The 19,150-nt window shown below is 29.9% G+C and overlaps 1 protein-coding gene across 3 annotated transcripts; it reads right to left on the bottom strand.

Annotated features, from left to right (window-relative positions):
- Positions 1–5,606: 5,606 nt before the first annotated feature.
- On the bottom strand, positions 5,607–11,681 carry LOC137808456 (hydroxyproline-rich glycoprotein family protein). 3 transcript variants are annotated; one of them, XR_011080708.2, is made up of 4 exons: positions 11,465–11,626; positions 9,796–11,200; positions 8,490–8,589; positions 5,607–5,922 (listed from the first exon to the last, which is right to left on the bottom strand). XR_011080708.2 is itself a non-coding variant. In XM_068609577.2 (3 exons), the coding sequence occupies exon 2, from the start codon at positions 10,991–10,993 to the stop codon at positions 9,839–9,841; it is 1,155 nt and encodes a 384-aa protein (XP_068465678.2). In that variant the 5' UTR covers positions 10,994–11,200; positions 11,465–11,681; the 3' UTR covers positions 5,607–5,922; positions 9,796–9,838. The 3 variants fall into 3 exon arrangements, 1 of the variants encoding a protein (XP_068465678.2); XR_011080709.2 differs by having other exon boundaries at positions 8,490–8,575; XM_068609577.2 differs by lacking the exon at positions 8,490–8,589 and having other exon boundaries at positions 11,465–11,681.
- Positions 11,682–19,150: the final 7,469 nt, after the last annotated feature.

The following is a 19,150-nucleotide window of genomic DNA, read 5'->3' as shown; positions in this document are numbered from 1 at the left end:
TTTTGTATTACACAATGGTCCCTTAATAATAATTTTGTAATATTGATGATTTTTTAAATAATATTAAATAACTCTGATTTATTGTTAATATTAATAGAGAAAAAACCTTCCACATAGTATATGAAAAAATTTATAACCCATTATAATGCAAAAATATGTGATAAGTTTATTTACTTTTCCAGTAAATGTTGAAAAGTCACAATTGTTGTATACATAACAATACAAAATTATATACACTAACCTTGTACTCACTATTAAAAAAAGTGTTCAACCACCAATAATCCACCCTCAAAATATGTTTTGTGAGTAAAAGTATGTTTTTGAATTCAAATTATGAACTCATTTTTAGAATTTACATATTTTCATTCATTTCTTATTATTTTTCTAAAATTTGTAAACTTTTTAATTGATATGTTGTTGTAATTATTAATTTTTTTATACTTAAGTTTAAATTTAGTAGCATTTTACTATATTGAATTGGGTTACTCTAATCACATTAGAGTAGTCTGACACAACTTAAGTACACTGTAATTTTTGTTGAAGTCATTTGATACAATTAACATCATAATTGTTAGTATTTTAAAAACAAATAATTATAAAAGTTGAATTGAATTATTGTATTAACTTAGGTTTTTCAAAATTGAATAATTTCTTATAATATTATTTAGGTTTTAAAAATTGAATAATTTTTCATAATATTATGTTGCTTTTTTTTATTTTTAGTTGGGTTGTTTCAGTTTTATGGACCTTTGCTTCTCGGTCCATGTCTTGCATCTCTTTTATTTGTTTGTACCTTCCTTTAGACGATAATAGTGGTGTATTTCTTTTGTGTGACAAGCGTCTTATATTTTATGTGTCTTTTGTACTATATCAGACTTTCTCTCTCAAAACTTCTTCTCATTCTTCCATTGTTTCTTTTCTGTTAAGGGGTTCATTCTTGATCATTTTTTCTTATGTTTGTAGGGCTGCTTCTTATACTTCTTGATTATTTCATGTTTTTTATATGGTATCAAAGCTCTTACTCATGAAAAGCTCGGTTGTGTTCACTCTGATTTTATTTTTTGTTATTGATTTTGTTTCTTTGTTTTTGGTACAGTTTCTTTTAGGCAAGGTTGACAACAATGATAGACTATTGGATTAGACAATCCTATTTCGTTTGATATGGCTGACGAGAATCTTGCTTAAAGTTACCTGTACTTTCACCCTGAAAACCTCGCGACTCCTCTTGTCTCCCCCATTCTTGATCCCTCCAACTACCATTATTGGTGTAGGTACATGGTCACGACTCTTAGCGCAAAGAACAAGGTTGAGTTCAACCATGGTACTCTTTCACAACCCGCAAAGACAAACAGGACTTTTTCGGCCTAAACTCATTGCAACAATATGGTAGTCATGGCTACTACATTCACTTTCTATTCCTATGCAACAAATCATTATATGGATGGACAAAGTGGTGGATATCTAGAAAGACCAAAAAGCGTGTTTTCCTGGATTTTTGATCTTCAAATGGAAGCATCTTCCCTTAGTTAAGGTGATTTTTCTATTATCGAATACTTTACTAAGTTGAGAATCATTTGGGATGAATTAGAAAACTTTAGGTTCGATCATGTCTGCACATGTCAAAATAAATGTTATTGTAAAGTTTCCTTTATCATAACTCAAAGAAAGAGGACTAAGGTATGCAATTTCTCGATGGTCTTAATTATCAGTATAATAATGTTAAGGCTCTTATTCTCTCTATGAAACAGATTCCCTCCATAGCCAAAAAAATATCCTTTCTTGTTCAACAAGAATGTCAGTTAAACAATAATGTCTTAGTGGTCAATGAAAAAACATGAATCCCATCCTTAGCAAGACTGTCTTGCAAACCACCATCACCTGTTCTTTATGTGGCAAAAATGGTCATACTGAGACATTTTTGTTTTAAGGAACATGGTTTTCCTAATAAAGATGGAAAGTGTGTTAGATCTACTAACAACAATGAAAAGAGTTGTACTCACTATAACAAGACTAGTCACACTATAGAGACAGGTTATAAGAAACACGATTACCCCCCGGGTTATAGGTTCCAATATGGAAAATCTTCTCAAGTCAATAATATGGTTGTTCAGGAGGACAATTTTTTCAATCAAGATCGGGTCAAAAATGACAGTGGAGACATTTGCATCACACAACAATAATATCAAATTCTTTCATATCTTTTCAAATTTGCTAATAATTCAAATGGTCATGCTCAAGTTAATCAAGTTGGTTCAATTTTTGCTTATCATCAGAATCAGAATTCCTCACCTAGAAGTAATATCTAAAACTTAAAAGAGTTTTAATTTAATTAAGCATTCTTGGATTTTAGATTTGATGCTACGGGCCATGTTTCTATCTCTCTATCCAAATTTTCTTCCTATAATCATATTAAACCTACTCTTATAAAATTTCCTAAAGGACATTTTATCACTGGTTCCTACTTTAGAATTGTGCGTTTTATCCACAAGTTTTTCTTTACCAATGTCCTATATGTTCAAGACTTCTCTTTTAATCTTATTTCTATATCTAATCGTACTATTTTCTTTAAATATGAACTGGGTTTTTTCCTTTTACTAAGTGTTTTATATAGGACTCCAAAACCAAAGACAAGATTGGTTCAATTGACATTGTTGTTGGTTTGTATGTGTTTAATAATTTTGATCATCAATCCACTATTTTGATTTGCACTGTGAAAATAACAATCTCTGGCATTATATAATGGAACATCCCTCAGATGGAAGATGAAAGGTTCTAAAAAATCATTACCCTGACATTTATATTGAAAATTCTTATATATGTGATACTTGTCATCTAGCCAAAAAAAAAAGAAAAAGACTTCCTCTTTCTCTTAGTGATTCTCATATTTTTCAAACTTTTGAATTGTTACATATTGATATATGTGGACCTTGTTCTGTTTTTTCTATTATCATCAAAGATATCAACATAAACGAATTTATTGTCTCAAGGGCTAAGATATTATCTGCTAAGACAAATGTGATAAAAGACAAACCAGCTAAAAAAAGTCAGAGAAAAACTTGATCACAAGAAGAAGAAAAGTTTAAATTTTCTCATCCCAATGGATTTAACCCCACCTTCAAGAATGGAACTTTTTCGTTTGTGGAAAGTTAGGTCATTATGCACCTCAGTGGCATAGAGTCAATAACAACAATATTCCTAAGGCAAATACAACTCGAGGGGAAGTTACAATTATTGTAGTTGTTTCATAAGTGAACGTTGTAACCAATGTGAGCAAATGAGTAGTAGAATTTAGGCCTACTAGACACATCTATGCAAACAGAAATGCTTTTATGTCTTACACTAATGTGCAAAATGGATAAGAACAAGTATATCTCATTGACTCCAAGACAACTTTGATTCTAGGAAAAGAAAAAGTTCTTATGAAGCTTTCATCTAGAAAGACTCTAACTTTAAGCGACGTGCTACATGTGTCATCTATTAGAGTTAATTCAATCCATGGAGCATTATTGGGAAAGATTCAGGTCAAAGTGTCATTTGAGTCTTACACAATTGTTAAGAAAAAGAATTATGCGTTTATGCGGAAGAGATATTGTGATCAAGGTCTTTTTGTACTTAACATTTCTGACTGACGTTGTTAATGAATATGCATTTGGGTCTTCTACTTATATTGTTGATTCTTATTATGTGTGGTATGCTAGATTAGGACATGTAAATTCTTCGTATGTTATTAAATTGCAACGACTAAGACTAATTAACATTCATGTCAAATAAAGTAAACATATCATTTTGTGGAACGTCAAATTGAACTCCTTAATTTAATTTGAATTGATCTTGCTAACTTAAAACATATAATATGTAAAGGTGGTAAAAATTATTTTGTAACATTTTTAAATTATTATTCAGGATACACCAAAGTGTACTTAAATAAAGACAAGGATGAAGTTGATATGTTTTTAACTTATAAAACCAAAGTAAAGAATCAATTAAATAAAAAAATTAAAAGGAATAAATCAAATGGAACCAAAGTAGAGAATCAATTAAATAAAAAAATTAAAAGGAATAAATCAAATGGAGGTTGTGAATATATTTTGTTTAATGATTATTGTGTAAAAGAATGTATTATTCATTAAGTAACTCCATTATATTCACCTAAATCTAATGGAGCAACTAAGAGGAAAAATAAAACTCTTAAGAAAATTATGAATGGTATGTTTATTAGTGATAGTGTTCCTGACAATCTTCAAGCAAAAGAACTTCTTACAACATTTTTTATACAATTAAAATACCACATAAGAAAACTAGTAAAATATCCTGAGTTGTGGAAAAGTTATCAATATAATCTTAAATGTCTAAGAGTGTAAGGTGTCTAGATATTACCTGATTGTAAGAAAAAGAAAATGAGTTCTAAAAATTATTAAACTGGCACTATAAATTATTCTTTTAAATTCTGAAGTAAAATTAAATATTTTGGCTGCATTCAAAAAATATATGCAAAATTTCTCAATTTAAAAATTAAAAACACATAAAATTAAATGTATGGAATACAAAATGTTTTTAAATGTAATATTAAATTAAAAGTAGACTTTAAATTAGATTTTTATTCATGTGAAGAATGTAAATAAGTAAAAATATGACAATATGAGAGTTTAAGGACTAGATAGATCTTGAAGATCTTCTTCATTGTTATTGTTTTGATTCATTTGATAAAATAAAGATGTGGAAGTGAGGGACATGATTTTGTTTGTTCTACTTATGAAACTAATGTAACATGTATTTTGTTCAAATAAAGCTAAGATTTGAAAGGCATATACCAAATCTCATAGTTGCATGTTGTGTATAATAGTTGCATGATATATGTATGCTTGGTTAAATCATGTTATGTATGTTTGGTTAAATGCAAGACATTGCTAACAAGATTCAATAAAGTTTCAAGTCAAATCCTTTACTCAAATCTAACATGTATACAAAATTTAAAAACTTATTTTATTACTTGCACTTTTCTCTACATATTTAAATTTTATATGATGACCTCATGTTAAGCAAATAATGAAAATGAAAGTGAAGATAAATTACAATTACAATTTGTAAAAGATGGAGATGAAAAACATGAAAAATAAGAAATGTAAGAAAAAAGAAAAATAACAATGTTTTTCTTCTAATAATTTATAGGTTATATAAAACTTAATTAGAAATTAATAATAAATGAAATAGAAAACTAAACTAAAAATATCATAACGTAATATCACAAGTCTTAAAAACACAATCAACTTCTACTTATTCATGTTAATTAAATTATTGTAAGTAATCCATATTTACACCATTACCGTCATGTAGATGAATAGCATCAATGTTAATTTTAACATATCCAAGAGTAAGATCAAATTGAAACACATTTTTCATTCCCGAACGATGTTATAATTTGTGTACTTGCAAAGGCAAAAATTGATAGCACGTCACGGGGACAAAATTGACTGTTTATCCTAAATTTTAATGTTAAATTGTTCTTGATAAACTGTTAAGTAAAAAATAAATAAAGAAGGCATAAATGAGATTTTTTTTTGTGTGCAACTTTCTCTTCAAAATTCATAAAGGTTGAAATCCAAATCTTACAATGCCAACCTCCAAGGATTTGATTAGAGAAAATACGTCATAAAAATCCTTAATTTTTCTTTGAAACTCTAATAATCCAAAAACTTTTAAATATTCTCCTTACATGCTCTTATATAGATTTGAAGCCAATTTCCTAAAATTTCTCACCAACCACCTTTTCAATTCTTCGACATAGATTGCAGAGCACATTCCAGTGCACCCACGAGAGAAAGTTTTTTTATCAATCATTGTCTTGAACAACAACAGATTTGAGAGAAGCATAGGACATAAAATTGAAACTAAAGAACTGCCCATATAGTTTCAAGAAGTTACCTGAAAACAAATACAAGAATGTCAGCATGGAAATCAAGAGATACCAGCAAACAAATACAAGAATGTCAGCATGAAAATCAAGATGGAAAAGAAAACCGAGTGCCCACAATGCGGCCTTATCACTATGCCTTATACATATAACCCTGCTTTATTTCATAAATATAGAGGAATCCACAGCCAGAAATCAGGCTTCCCCAACAAAAAAGGGGTAGTTTTATGAGGGAGAGAGAGAGAGAGAAGTGGGGGATGATGGAGTTGTGCCTTCCATCAGGGGAGGTAATCAACTGATACAAATTGTTTATAGTCTTGTAGAAATTGCCATAAGGAATTGGGCAGTTAGATTTACTGTTAGTTTTGGTTTTTGTGAAGGATCATACCATTGTAGTACAAAATTGCAAGAGATCCCTTTCCTACAAGCCTTGTCCCCATTTCCGTACCAACAAGACAATCACAACGAAGGACCACCCACCAGGATCATCATTTAGATCTCAGTCGGAACTGGATTCTCTCAGCTTTTACCCTCCCAAATTACCACTATGCCCTCACCTACCATCCACGATAGACACCTTTCTCCCTCACACACATAGTAGGCAGAGACTAGTAAATAAACATACTACATAGTTATGGATGTATATGTATAATACATATATAACACAAGATTTTGATGAAAGGAATGGGATCTTAGAACAGCGTTTGGGTTGGGGTTTGCGTTGGCTAGCTAGTGTTATTAGACAGGCCAGGGATCATAGGAACAAAGAAATTGGGTTCGCATTGGCTAGCTAGTGCTTGAGAGAACATTCATTGCAGAACAAATAGGGCGTGTTTTTAGGATACGTGAAACTGTCACTGTCACCTAGTAGTTGTGCTGGTCCTGCCTAATGTCCCAGACATAAAAGCAATATGTAGATTAAGGATCTGAAATCTGAACCTGATTTAGTTAGATGTACTAGTTAACAGGCGTTTTGATATTTTGATTAACATTTGGAAATTTCTCTCTTGGAGTGACTTTCCCCAATTTCCAATTCCAAATTAAGGGGATAAATACACGGAGTTAAATATGAAGCACTAGACACCCAAATCCAGTGCAACACCTCATGGATTCACATACTTTCTCATTACTTAACAAAGAATGAAATAACTGAAATACGACCACACAACTATGTACCAAGATATCTGAACATGTACACTTTTTCATTTACGATATTTAAACTAAAAGTAGCCTTCAAAAAATAGTTACTTATCGCTTCTAATCTATCCTAACATAAAAAGTGATGAAGCATGGTAAGCTCTCTAGCTTCTAATCTATCCTAACATAAAAAGTGACGAAGCATGGTAAGCTCTCTAGCTTCTAATCTATCCTAACATAAAAAGTGATGAAGCATGGTAAGCTCTCTAGCAAGGCGATGGAGGTTGTTGTATCAAATAAAAAGAGACACTGACAAAAACAAGAATACAGCCATGTCTCCTCCTTTGTCTTACACTGTGCAGTACACTAATTAATTAAATCTTAATCCATGTATCATACTCATTCGTTGTTTGGGAAAGATATAGGAATCCCGGGAATGATTTCAGGTTATCCCAAAGGAGAAAAACCTCTGCAGGTTTATTATAGAAAAAGGAAAGGGTTAGCGAGGAAAGGGTGAAGCTTGTAATTGTTTTCACACGGGTCTGAGAGTTTTTTAAAAGGTTGATGTAATACTTAACAGGCCCATATATTTTAGAATTGAGAATTTTGGACATATATGAACTATTTTGACTGGACAAATATCTAGTGTGAAAGGAGAGGCTTTCTTGTTTTTTCTTTTCAGCAAAGAGGTAATTTCAGAGATTCAGTGTTTCTTCCCCTTATTCTTTGAGCTGTTTGAGTTCTATTGTTTTCTCTTCTTATATATTATAATTTAGTCATATCTCTAGTCAATATGAGATCTCCAACACACATTCTCACGCTTAGGATTGGACTTTTCAAGCTCGAAACTAGATATTTGTGAGTGACACGACAAGCTTAACAAACCTTATTAGGACAAGCTTTGATACCATCTTATAAAGTGAATTTTAAGTCTAACTCAATATCACAAAATTAGATTGCAATTACAAAACTGGATTGCAAAGTGAGGTGTACACTTATATACTATAATTTGACCATATATATAATCGATGTAAGATCAACATTATCATTGAAAAGGGTTAAGAGAAAAACAATATGCTGCAAATAAATTGTAAATAGCCTCTCAACCGAGAAGGCGTCAAGAGGAGAGGAAATTTTAAGGTTATTTAACTCAAAAATAATGACAGATATTTTCCATTGTGCACTACAAATACAGAAAAATAGACATTAAAAATCAACACCATGTTGCTTTTTGCTGATTTCCTGTCAAGATTTCTTCAAATCACTAAAGATACAATACTTAGCAATTAGTATGTTAAGTTGGATATTATTTCAACTTTAATATATTCCAGGCTTCCCCACGAAAAGATAGAGCCAAAACATTATAAACGTCATAGACTGATAACCTATAAATCTCGACCAGAAAAGACTTGTGAATAAAGCAACTAGCATGTTAACTCACCAATTAGCCCTAGAGGAAGAAGAAGAAAAATGCTTGGTTAACTTCAATTTCAATGGCAGTTTCTCAACAATAATATGAAGAATATCCTGATTGAGCAGTGCTTTGTAAGCATCATTCAAACAAAAATGCTGCAAATTAGACTGTTGTGCAAGGAAAAACAATATCCAAATCATTGATACTGAGACTCATCCTAGAGTACATTAAATCTTAATGGTGTGACAGCAAGCTTGCGTATAAATGAACGTTTCACTTATGATTAAGCATGAAGCATATTGGCCTGCAACAGTCACAGATTACTACAAACCTCTAGAAAATTATATCCACAATAAACTAAGGTAGAAGCAGATTCCATAGTATCTTATAACATCTATCACTCCTTCCAAACCGGTAAGGAAGAACACCAAAATCAAAATCGACAAGAACCAAAATAGTCCACAAAGCAAGCCAAAATCAAAATTATCAAACCCTACGACCAAAATTTTGAGTGATGAGAAAGTTAGCGAGTATCTTTAAATGAGAGAACGTGAATGCTAAAGGGTGTGAAAATGGGTGAGTAGGCAAAATTCTTAGAGTGCTGCATTGTCAGAGGGTGGAAGAGTGAAAAAGGTGGTTTGAAATGACTGATGAGTATCTATGCGAATGAAAGTATCCACAAGAGAGAAATGGTTACTATTTACAACTCAATATAATTTTATGAAGTGTATAAATGAAGTGGGAATGGTTAACGAGGAATCAGCTGCTAAAAGGCGGCAACTTCTAGAGATTGGATTTGCTTTATTTATTAAAGTAGTTAGTTTTTTTAAAGTATTTTCATGACACAAAAAGATGTTCACATGGTGCCTTGTCACAATTTGGTACAAAAATGTCTTAAAGAGCTATTTATTTGTTAATGTAAAAAAGTAAATTATTAAAAAAATATACATATTAGGCTGATATAAAATGTATATTCTTTTTCATAGTACTACTATATAGCAGCTTACGTTACTGTAAATTGAACGCCTTTGTAGCTTGGAAAACACAACCCTCCACTAGTAAAGGTGCAGTTCTTATTATAATATTCGTGGTTATAAAGTACAGATATTGTTTGTGCTCACTAGAGCCTAAAGCAAAAACACTAAGCATTCAGCAGAGGAATAATTTATATTCATTACACAAAATACCAAATTGAACATCAAGGTAATGAAAAGTTTTTATTCTCAACCTATCAATGCTGAAAACATCATATTAAAACCCAATTCTTGAGAAATAATTAACAGAATATAAAACATCTGGGAGTGACATAAAAACCAAGTGCAAAATCCCTCACCTGTACAATTATCAATTTGAGATTGATCAGTTTAACAAACTTGTTAATCTTCATCATCAGAGCTGACATCATCACTACTATAATCACTCGTATCACTTCCTCCAAGGTCCAAATTAACTGGCTGCACTTGAATAACTTCTGGTTGTTTGGGCTGAGGAATGTGAGGTTGCATTTGTTGCTCGGCAAATCTAAGCGAGTCCATGGGAGGCAATGGCACAGGATCCCCTGGTTTCCACCCAGGCGGGGGCAGTGGCAAATCAATAGGCAACTGCACAGGCATTCCGGGCTTCCAACCAGGTGGAACCGGAGGCAGCAGTCCTTGAAATGCAGACAAATTTGGAACTGCATTAGTATCCACCTGTGATGGAGGCTCAACAATAGCTTCAACAATTTTCTCTTTGGTTTCGACTTCTTTGGGCAATCCAACATCAAGGTCAGCAAAATTATACAACTGTGAAGCTCTCATTTGCTCTTCTTGTGGTGCAGGTGGCATTGCGCCGCGAAGAGGAGCTTGGCCAGCCCCAAATTCCGGTGGTGCAAAGGTGGTGTAGCTTATCTTGTGGGCATACGATAATATATCTGACAGCTTCAGCTGAGAAGAGACAGTTGATGAAGTCATGGAATCATCATCCCCAGACTTTGATCGCTTGGAGCGGCGATAATCAGAGTAATCATCGACAAGAATGTCTAGGCAGCACTCAGCCTCTTTGAGTTTGTTGGCAAATGCAAGTAGCATTGAATCTTGGGAACGAATTTCACGGTCCATCTTCTGCTTGGCATCTTGGAGGTCAAGAATCTCTTGGAGTTCCACAACAGCTTCGAAGATTTGGGTTTGGAGAACAGTAAAAAGGGAAATTATTTCTTTTGCAGTGGACGGAGAAGAGTCAAGCGGGGTAGATGATTGAGAAGAGAGGAAAGTTGGAGATCCACGGAAGGCAGTGACCCAAAGAGACCTGTTAGGGGAAACTTCAAAGAGCTTGGAGGCTAAGGACGCCATTTGGTGAAGAAGTGCTTGGGCTCTAGTAAGGGGTGGGAGGAGAGACAGAAGAGCAGAAGAAGGGGTTGAAGAGTTGCGGTCTTGGGGTTGCTGGGTCTGTGTTGGAGGGAGCTTCGGAGGGGTAGGGTTCGGAATTGAAGGAGAGTTAGGGTTTGCTAGGCCTAGCCTAGCAGGGGACTGCACAATTTGATGTTGAAGCATCTTCTCTATCAGGAAAACAAATTTCTATGAAGGGATGAAGAAAGATTATTGCAGATTGAAGGGTATTGTAACTTCAAAGCCCACACAACATTTTTTCCATTCACCAAATCAAGTGGCATAAAAGCATTACTCACACTGCAGAAACACAAGCCGGAGATTATCCTCTAACACTTACAGGGGTTTACATGCTGAGCTTTGCTCAAAATCCTTCAAAAAAAATCAAACATCACCAGCAAAAAAATTTAGCAAAGTCAAAATATAGGATAATCAATTCAATGTTAAAAAGGAAAAATCCACGCCTCGGATACAACACAGGATCATAAGTTAGAAGGAACAGGGATCACAACTAATGAACACAGGTACATCATATAGCAACACATATACGTTACAGGCACAGAAAAATTAATTCACACTCTGCAATTAGTTTTCCACAATGATAGCATTCGCAATCAGAGAACGAAATCTTTCTACCTCGATGAGTAACGGAAACGGAACAACGGAGGAATCACGAGATGCTACGAGTGCAGGGTAGCAAAATGAAGGGAAATTGAAATTTTGCAAACCCTAACTAATGATAATAGAAGAAGAAGCATGATCAGTTCTTCTAGATCTAATGCTTGCTCCCAGTGTTGCAAATTTTTTATTGTAAGAAGGTCCTTTATTCCTTTTGTATTACACTTCAGTCCTCTAATAAACTTTTTTTAAGTATTTTTTTATATGGTAATATTGAATAGCTCTAATACTTTGTTTAATTGACATAATATAAAGCGAGGGGTTGAAAGAAAAGAAGCTAAAAAATGTTTATTCAAGTTATATATAATTTTCTAAAAATTAATTTTTAATTTGAATTTTTTATGAATTATGAAAATTATTTTTAAAAAATAACTAAATTTATATTTTATTTATATAACTATTTTTATAATGTAAAATATTACATAAGATTTTAAAATTATAATAACCAGCTTAAAAAATATTTAAATTATTATTATACTTAATAGTTTAACAAATAATAGAATTTAAATCTATGTATCAAAATAATTATAAAAATCATATAAAATAAATGTTAAATAAAAAATTATGATGTAAACTAATATTATCAAAATTATATACAAAAATTATTCATTTATATAGTTAATTTTATTAAAATTATAAATAAATTATGATTTTTGTAAAATTAATATAATGACGCGAATACTTTTATTTAATATATATATAATAAGAAATATTTTTATAATTTAATAATCATTATAATTTAAATTTATTTGTAAAAATATATATATAGAAAAAGACAGAGTTTCTCTTGTCATGATAAATTTAACTCACTCCTTCCCTTGAGATAAAAATATATATTATATCAATAAAATAAAATAATAAGATAACATTATCATATTCATGTTGACACGGATATCATATTATATCCGTCAAATGGACTTATAATATCAATTATTTTACAACAAATATTATGTAAAACCTACAAAAATCTAAAAATTTATATGTTAATTATAACACCCCATAATTTACATATAACTATTATAATAAAAAATTATATCAGTTTTTATACCAATTTTGAGTTTGTTAAAACATTTCTAATTATGATTTATAGAAATACAAATATTTACATATTTATAGTTCAAAATAAAACTTTGAAACCTCTAAGGCTCTCCTGCACCTGTATGGTTGGTTATCTGCTCTCAAACCGCTTAAGGTAAGTTAGTGAAAATATAATTTTATAATATACACACTTAAATTCAAAGAGAAAACCAAATTACATGATCAAATTCTCAAATTATTCAATTTTCTTCAAATCTCAACAATAAAACAATCACATAGATCTCACATGGATCTACACATTCAGAATATTCAACAAACAACGTTTTCCGGAAGACCCGTATTAAGTGAGTCCTACTAGAGACTAACACCTGATCCAAATATTACCATCGAATCCAACAGAGAAAGGATCAGGGTAAGTTCAATACAACCCAAGTCGTGTATCTCATATGTCATGGTGTGCATGAACTCCCCCATCAGCTTCTCACCACCTGATATCTTAGTCTATGTGACTTAGATCATCAGTGAAACTCTAAGATTTTTGTTACCACATAGGCATCAATACTTAATACACGACAAACATCAGTGCATACATTATCCCAAATGTATGAATTCAATTACATACCATTCAGTCATACAATATCATGCAAAAAGTGATCCACAATATTCAAAAATCTATTTGACATAAAAAAAATAACACTTTAATACTAAATCATCAAAACCTAATATTTCCACAAATTTAAATAATATAAAACAAACAACCGAATATATATAAACACACAACATCCATGCAAGAGAAATGGAATATTGGGACCACGTCCCTTCCACATCCAGATCTTCTAGCTTAGGGTTCTTTTAAAAATTAAATTTAGTTTCTTTTACCTCAATTGCTTACTTTCTAAGCAACTTCTAGAATTTTATTCCCCACAATTTGGATAAGCTTCAAGATTTATGGGCTTAATTTCAAAATATCCAAACAAAACAAAAATTCATTATATAATAGAATAAGTTGAGAGGATTAAACTTCTCAATTGACCCCACCAAGATTGATGACTAAATCCTAGAAAAAACAGAGACCAATGGACTTACTCTGTTTGAAAATTTGATCGGGCGGGTAGAAATGTTCCTTAACTCCTCAGCTACAGCGTGGTATGATCAGATTATAAAATAGATGAGGTATGGAGTGAGAAATTAAGAGAGAAGATTGAGGTTTCTAGGGCTATTTTGGTTATTAAAGATTTAACTTGTCTAGTGGGTAATTTGTCTAAAGCTTCAATGAAGAATGATATGTTCGATTTCAATGTGCTCAAGTTTTTTGGTATTAACACTCGTACTGGTAAAGTTTTACATCCTCTTCCTGTTAGATGGGAGTTTCCTTCACCAGGCTGGGTTAAAATTAACACTGATGGGGCTGCTAGGGGGTATCATGGTTTTGCTACTTGCAGAGGTATTTTTCGTGGGAGTATGGGGGAATTTATTGGAGCTTTTTCTGCATTTCTTGAAGTTCATACTGCTTTGGTTGCTGAGTTTTATGGGGTTATACATGCTATGGAGGAAGCTCAAAAGATGGGGCTTACTAATGTCTGGTTGGAATGTGATTCTGCTTTGGTTTGTGCTGCGTTTACTACTGGGACAACTGTTCCTTGGATGCTTCATAATCGATGGAATGCTTGTCTTACTTACTGTGGGAAAATTAGGTTTACGGTTACTCATATTTTTCGTGAAGGAAATGCGTGTGCTGATAAGTTGGCTAATTTAGAATTTTTTCATAGAGAGCCTTTTCTTTGGTATAATAGGCTTCCACCTTGTCTATTCTTAGAATTCTTTATGAATAGGTATAGTCTACCTATGTATCGTTTTTGTTAACATATGGGTTTTGGTATAGTCCCCCCGTATTTTTGTATTTTTTGTATTTTTCTTTTGTTCAATAATATTTTTTTCATGTAATGGTAAATGATTGTTGTAACTTTAGGTGTCAGCCTAGCTGAGATCTTAAGTTGCATAGTGATACCTAACATGGAAGCTTTTATTTAAAAAAAAAAAAGGAGAGATGGAGAGGGAGAAAGAAGAAAGAAGGAATATTTATTAACAACATTTTATTATTAAGTTTATGATATTAAGTTAATTTTCTTTTACACATTTATAATTCTCAACTCTTTCAAAAAGTAGATTGGCATGGTCATTTCAACTCTTTAAAAAAAAGTAAATTGGCACGGTCAAAAATCAAATTTTTCATTTACTACTTATTTTAAAATAAATTTTATAAAAAAAATATATAATAACATTTTAAATTATATAAATATTAACTTTCATAGTAAATATTCATTAATACCTAATATAGTGTTTATAAAACAAAAGGATATCTGAAAAGTATATATATCATCTAGAAAAATTTAAGAAATATTCATTAAATTAATATCTCAAAGAAAAATTATTTGTACAAACTAACTTTTTTCATTCTATTTCTAAACATATTATATCTACAAATATATTTATTTTTAAGATAACAAATATCACGTACAAACCCTTATAGACAATTTATATCGAGCATGTCTCGTCAAAGACTAACATCTAAACACTTTTTACTTACACACAAATCTAAGCCTCATAAGTAAAGGTTCATTGTACAAGTAATTATATATCCAAAATGTGTATCGGTGGTGTAATAAATCTCTTTCATTTTCTCATAACCTATCTTAATCTACATGATTCAAAATATCAATAAAGCAAAGATATATCTTCTACATCTTCCAACAATAACCTGATGTATCTTAATAGTCACAAGTTTTGTTATCCTTGAAATTAGTAAATAGTATGTCAGTTTAATTAAAAAATAGTCATAATTTTTCTTGTAATAAGTTTAAATCATGATAATGCATCAATGTCTCTGATTGGGAAGCCACACTTTTGGTACATTGTGGGATGAAAGTCATGGATCATGATTTTGTCTAAGGAAGTACTTACAAAGTACGTTACACCCTTATTGCCTATATTGTATGTTAAATTTATTAAGATTGATATTTAAAGCTTACAAATACCTTACATTTCTCTATTTTTATTTCATTTGTGTTTGTTGTATGAGTAGAAGGAGAACCCTCTCAGTAGAATGATGACTCATAAACAACATAGTTTTAATATCCTTGAGAGACATTAAAATATATAAATAACCCTCCATTGTGGTGTAGAACTCTTATTATTGTGCAAAACTTATATTATATGTTTTTGTTATATACTTTGAATTATTGTAAAGATGTAACATATTGATATACATTATTATATGTTTTTGTTATATACTTTGAATTATTGTAAAGATGTAACATATTGATATACATATTTGTATATAAAGTTATGTTATAATTAATATTCTTCATAAAAAAATCTTCACACACACAAAAATTACTCAGAGTTTTTAATTAAGTAACAAATATTCATATAATAGTAGGTATTACATACTGTTGAGCGAGATGGTCGATGTCTTTCTTATGACAAATAAATAGCTTAAGTAAAATGAGTTCGTTGAAGCAACAATTTGTTAGAAAGAGATTATTTTATGTTGTGTTAAATGCTTTTATACATGTGGATATATATGGATTGACCATGGATGGGTGATTTATATGATCCTTGATGTGCCTTGGGTGACGATAATAAACATGAAACTTACGTTAACAATGATATCATAACTTCATTGATGATCTAATCACGTAGACCGAATTTCAAGTGATGAGAAGTTGAAGGAGACTTACACTAATTTACATCTGACTTGGTAGCAAGTGTACACCTAACTTGATAGCAAATGTTTTGTGTCACCTTAACATCCTAAACATAAGTCAGATAAGGTTTGGTGAATTCAAAATATGTTAGGTGTTAACCTCGTTGCAACTTATTTATTATAGTTTAAAGTTTTCAAAATGACATCTTACTTTCGTCATGATTTAAACATGAGTTCATCATCATTCATATGCATGATGATGATGTTTGTATAATGTTACATTTTTTTTACTTTAGTTAATTGTTACGTGTTTACTAGTATGTTAATTACGATGATCGTACGTGGTATAAAATAACATTTTATTATAAGTGACAGTAAGATCAAACAAACTTCTATCTGATAAGATATCTATATCAACATATGACACATGATATATATATATATATATATATATATATTATTAATATGATACTATTTGTTTGTTGGTAATAAAATTTACATATGCAACTAAAACAAGAAAATAAAACTTTAAATTTAAATGAGGGAAAAAACTTATTTGATTTTAAAATTTGGTCAATCAATTTTTTATCTTCACTCAATAATCATCTTACTATTTTGAAAATGATCAACTTTGAAATTGGTCGAATACAAGGAAGAATCGTTTTTTTTTTCTTTTTGTTTGTGTTGGAATTATTATTATTTTTTTTTATGAAGATTGAAATGTTTATAATTGACTTTAAATATATTAAAAATTTTATATATTTCATATTTTTATTTAAATAAGATGTTAAATATTTAGAATTTGTTTATTTAAGATTTTAAATATTTTATATATTTCATATTTTTATTTATATAGAACATTAAATATTTTGAATTTGTATTTATTTAAGAATTTGAACATTTTAAGAATTTTATATTTTTATTTAAATATGACATTAAATATTCAATATTTGTATTTATTTAAAACTTTAAATATTTTAATATATTTATATATTTCATAATTTTATTTAAATATTTAGGATTCATATTTATTTAAAATTTTGAATATTTTATAAACTTTATACATTTCAAGTTTTTAATTTAAATAGGACTTTAAATATTTAGAATTTATATTTTTTAAAAAATTTTAATATTTTAAAAAATTTAGATTTTTATTTAAATAGGACATGATATATTTAAAATTTGTATTTTTAAATTTTTTAAATATTTAAACTATTTATTTTGATGTAATAATTTATAATTTTTACATATATAATCCTAATTACATTAAGTAAGTTGTATTTTTTTAAAATAATCATTCAACAATATTTTCTATAATAATTTACAGCAACTTAATTAACTAAAATCTACAAAAACAACATCATAATTCACTATTCAAATAAATAAATTTGTAAACTTGCCCTTTATAACTTAATTTTTTTTTTTTAATTCTCTCTCAATCAACCATCGTCTCTCCATAAACTTCAATCAATCATCTTCACGAATTTACTTTAACATTTTCAATACAAACAAGTTTATCTTTACACATTCATTCTTTCTCACCTCCACAAATCTTGTTTCCAATCTAAACGCAAGTATTGCATATATCCTTCAAAAATTTGTAGAAGATGTACACAATTTTTTCAGGCTGCGTTTGGCAAAAGAAACAACGTATACCAGAAATTAGATGCAAAGGAAAAGCTATAATGAAAATTATTTTGGAACGTGTTTTAATAAGTGCGTTTCTGGCCACGTCTTGCCAAGAGACCAAATATGATTTATACCTAAATTAGCTGAAAAAAAGGATTACGATGAAATCATTTTGAAAGGATCTGTTTGGCCGTGGTTAGGTTTTAAAACCTAAGTTTTTTTAAATAACAAATTAAATGCTTATCTACCCTAGAAAATGATAAGAGTTTGAGTCGTGATCATTTAATATATGTATTCTTTTCAATAGTTTTATTATAAAAAGTGGAAATAGAGTAAAACAATGTGTATCTGCATTTTCTATTTTATTATTTATATATAACTATGTTTAATATTAAATTTAAATAAAAGAGAGTATATATATATATATATTATTTAATAAGATTTATTAAAATAAAATATTTCAATTAAATATGCAAATGAAAAATAATATTTTAATAGTTTTAGTGTCATTAATAATGTTACATCAAACAAATACGGATTGTTTCATCTTTCAGTAATCATCTATTTTTTTTACATTAAATAGTAAATGAGAATAAATAAACACTCTTCCATAGCTTCCTCCTCTTGGGTCTTCTTTATCCTTAATGACTTCTACACCTTCATATTTAAAAACTCCGAAAACAAAACAAAAACATGTAAATAAGCTTAATAAAACATTTATCTTTTTTAGTTTTAAAGGCTTAAAAAATGATTTTTGAAGACAATAAAAAAGTAGTGAATGGTTAATGTTTATAAAACAATCATTTTAGTGCTCTTGGTAAGAAAAAAAAACATTTGAGTCTTTGATAAAAATAAATAAATAAAAAGGATTTAGGGAGAAAATAACGAAGAAATAAGCAACAAACGTCATGTGAATATCTTATTATAATTGTAGTGTTTTATGAAAGAAATAGAAACTGAAAAATTTACTCATTTGAGAGTGAAAGAAAAGAGTGAGTGATGGGAAGTGGAAAAGAGAGTCCGTTGAACGAAAAGTCATTTGTCTTAACTCAACCAATAACCAAACTTCATACGTTTGTATATAAAATTACGTACAACATTTTATATACAAAAACGCAATGCATGTAAAGAAGATGGAACAATTGGAACAAAACCAGAAAAAAAAATTAAGACGAGAGTAAGTAAGTATCTACAAAAAAAGAGAAAAGAAAAAAAGTGAAAATGGGTGTGTCTCCAAGAGAAAAGAGTAAAAGACTTAAGGGAAGAGACTG

Source organism: Phaseolus vulgaris, chromosome 3 (genome assembly GCF_051622355.1).
Source record: "Phaseolus vulgaris cultivar YP4 chromosome 3, ASM5162235v1, whole genome shotgun sequence".
In the NCBI taxonomy this organism is placed as follows: domain Eukaryota; kingdom Viridiplantae; phylum Streptophyta; class Magnoliopsida; order Fabales; family Fabaceae; genus Phaseolus; species Phaseolus vulgaris.
The sequence above is the reverse complement of the archived record's forward strand: the minus strand, read 5'-3'. Positions and strand labels throughout refer to the sequence as shown.

Coding starts and splice junctions, on each gene's coding strand:
- LOC137808456 (XM_068609577.2), bottom strand. CDS start 10,993: ATGCTTCAACATCAAATTGTGCAGTCCCCTGCTAGGCTAGGCCTAGCA.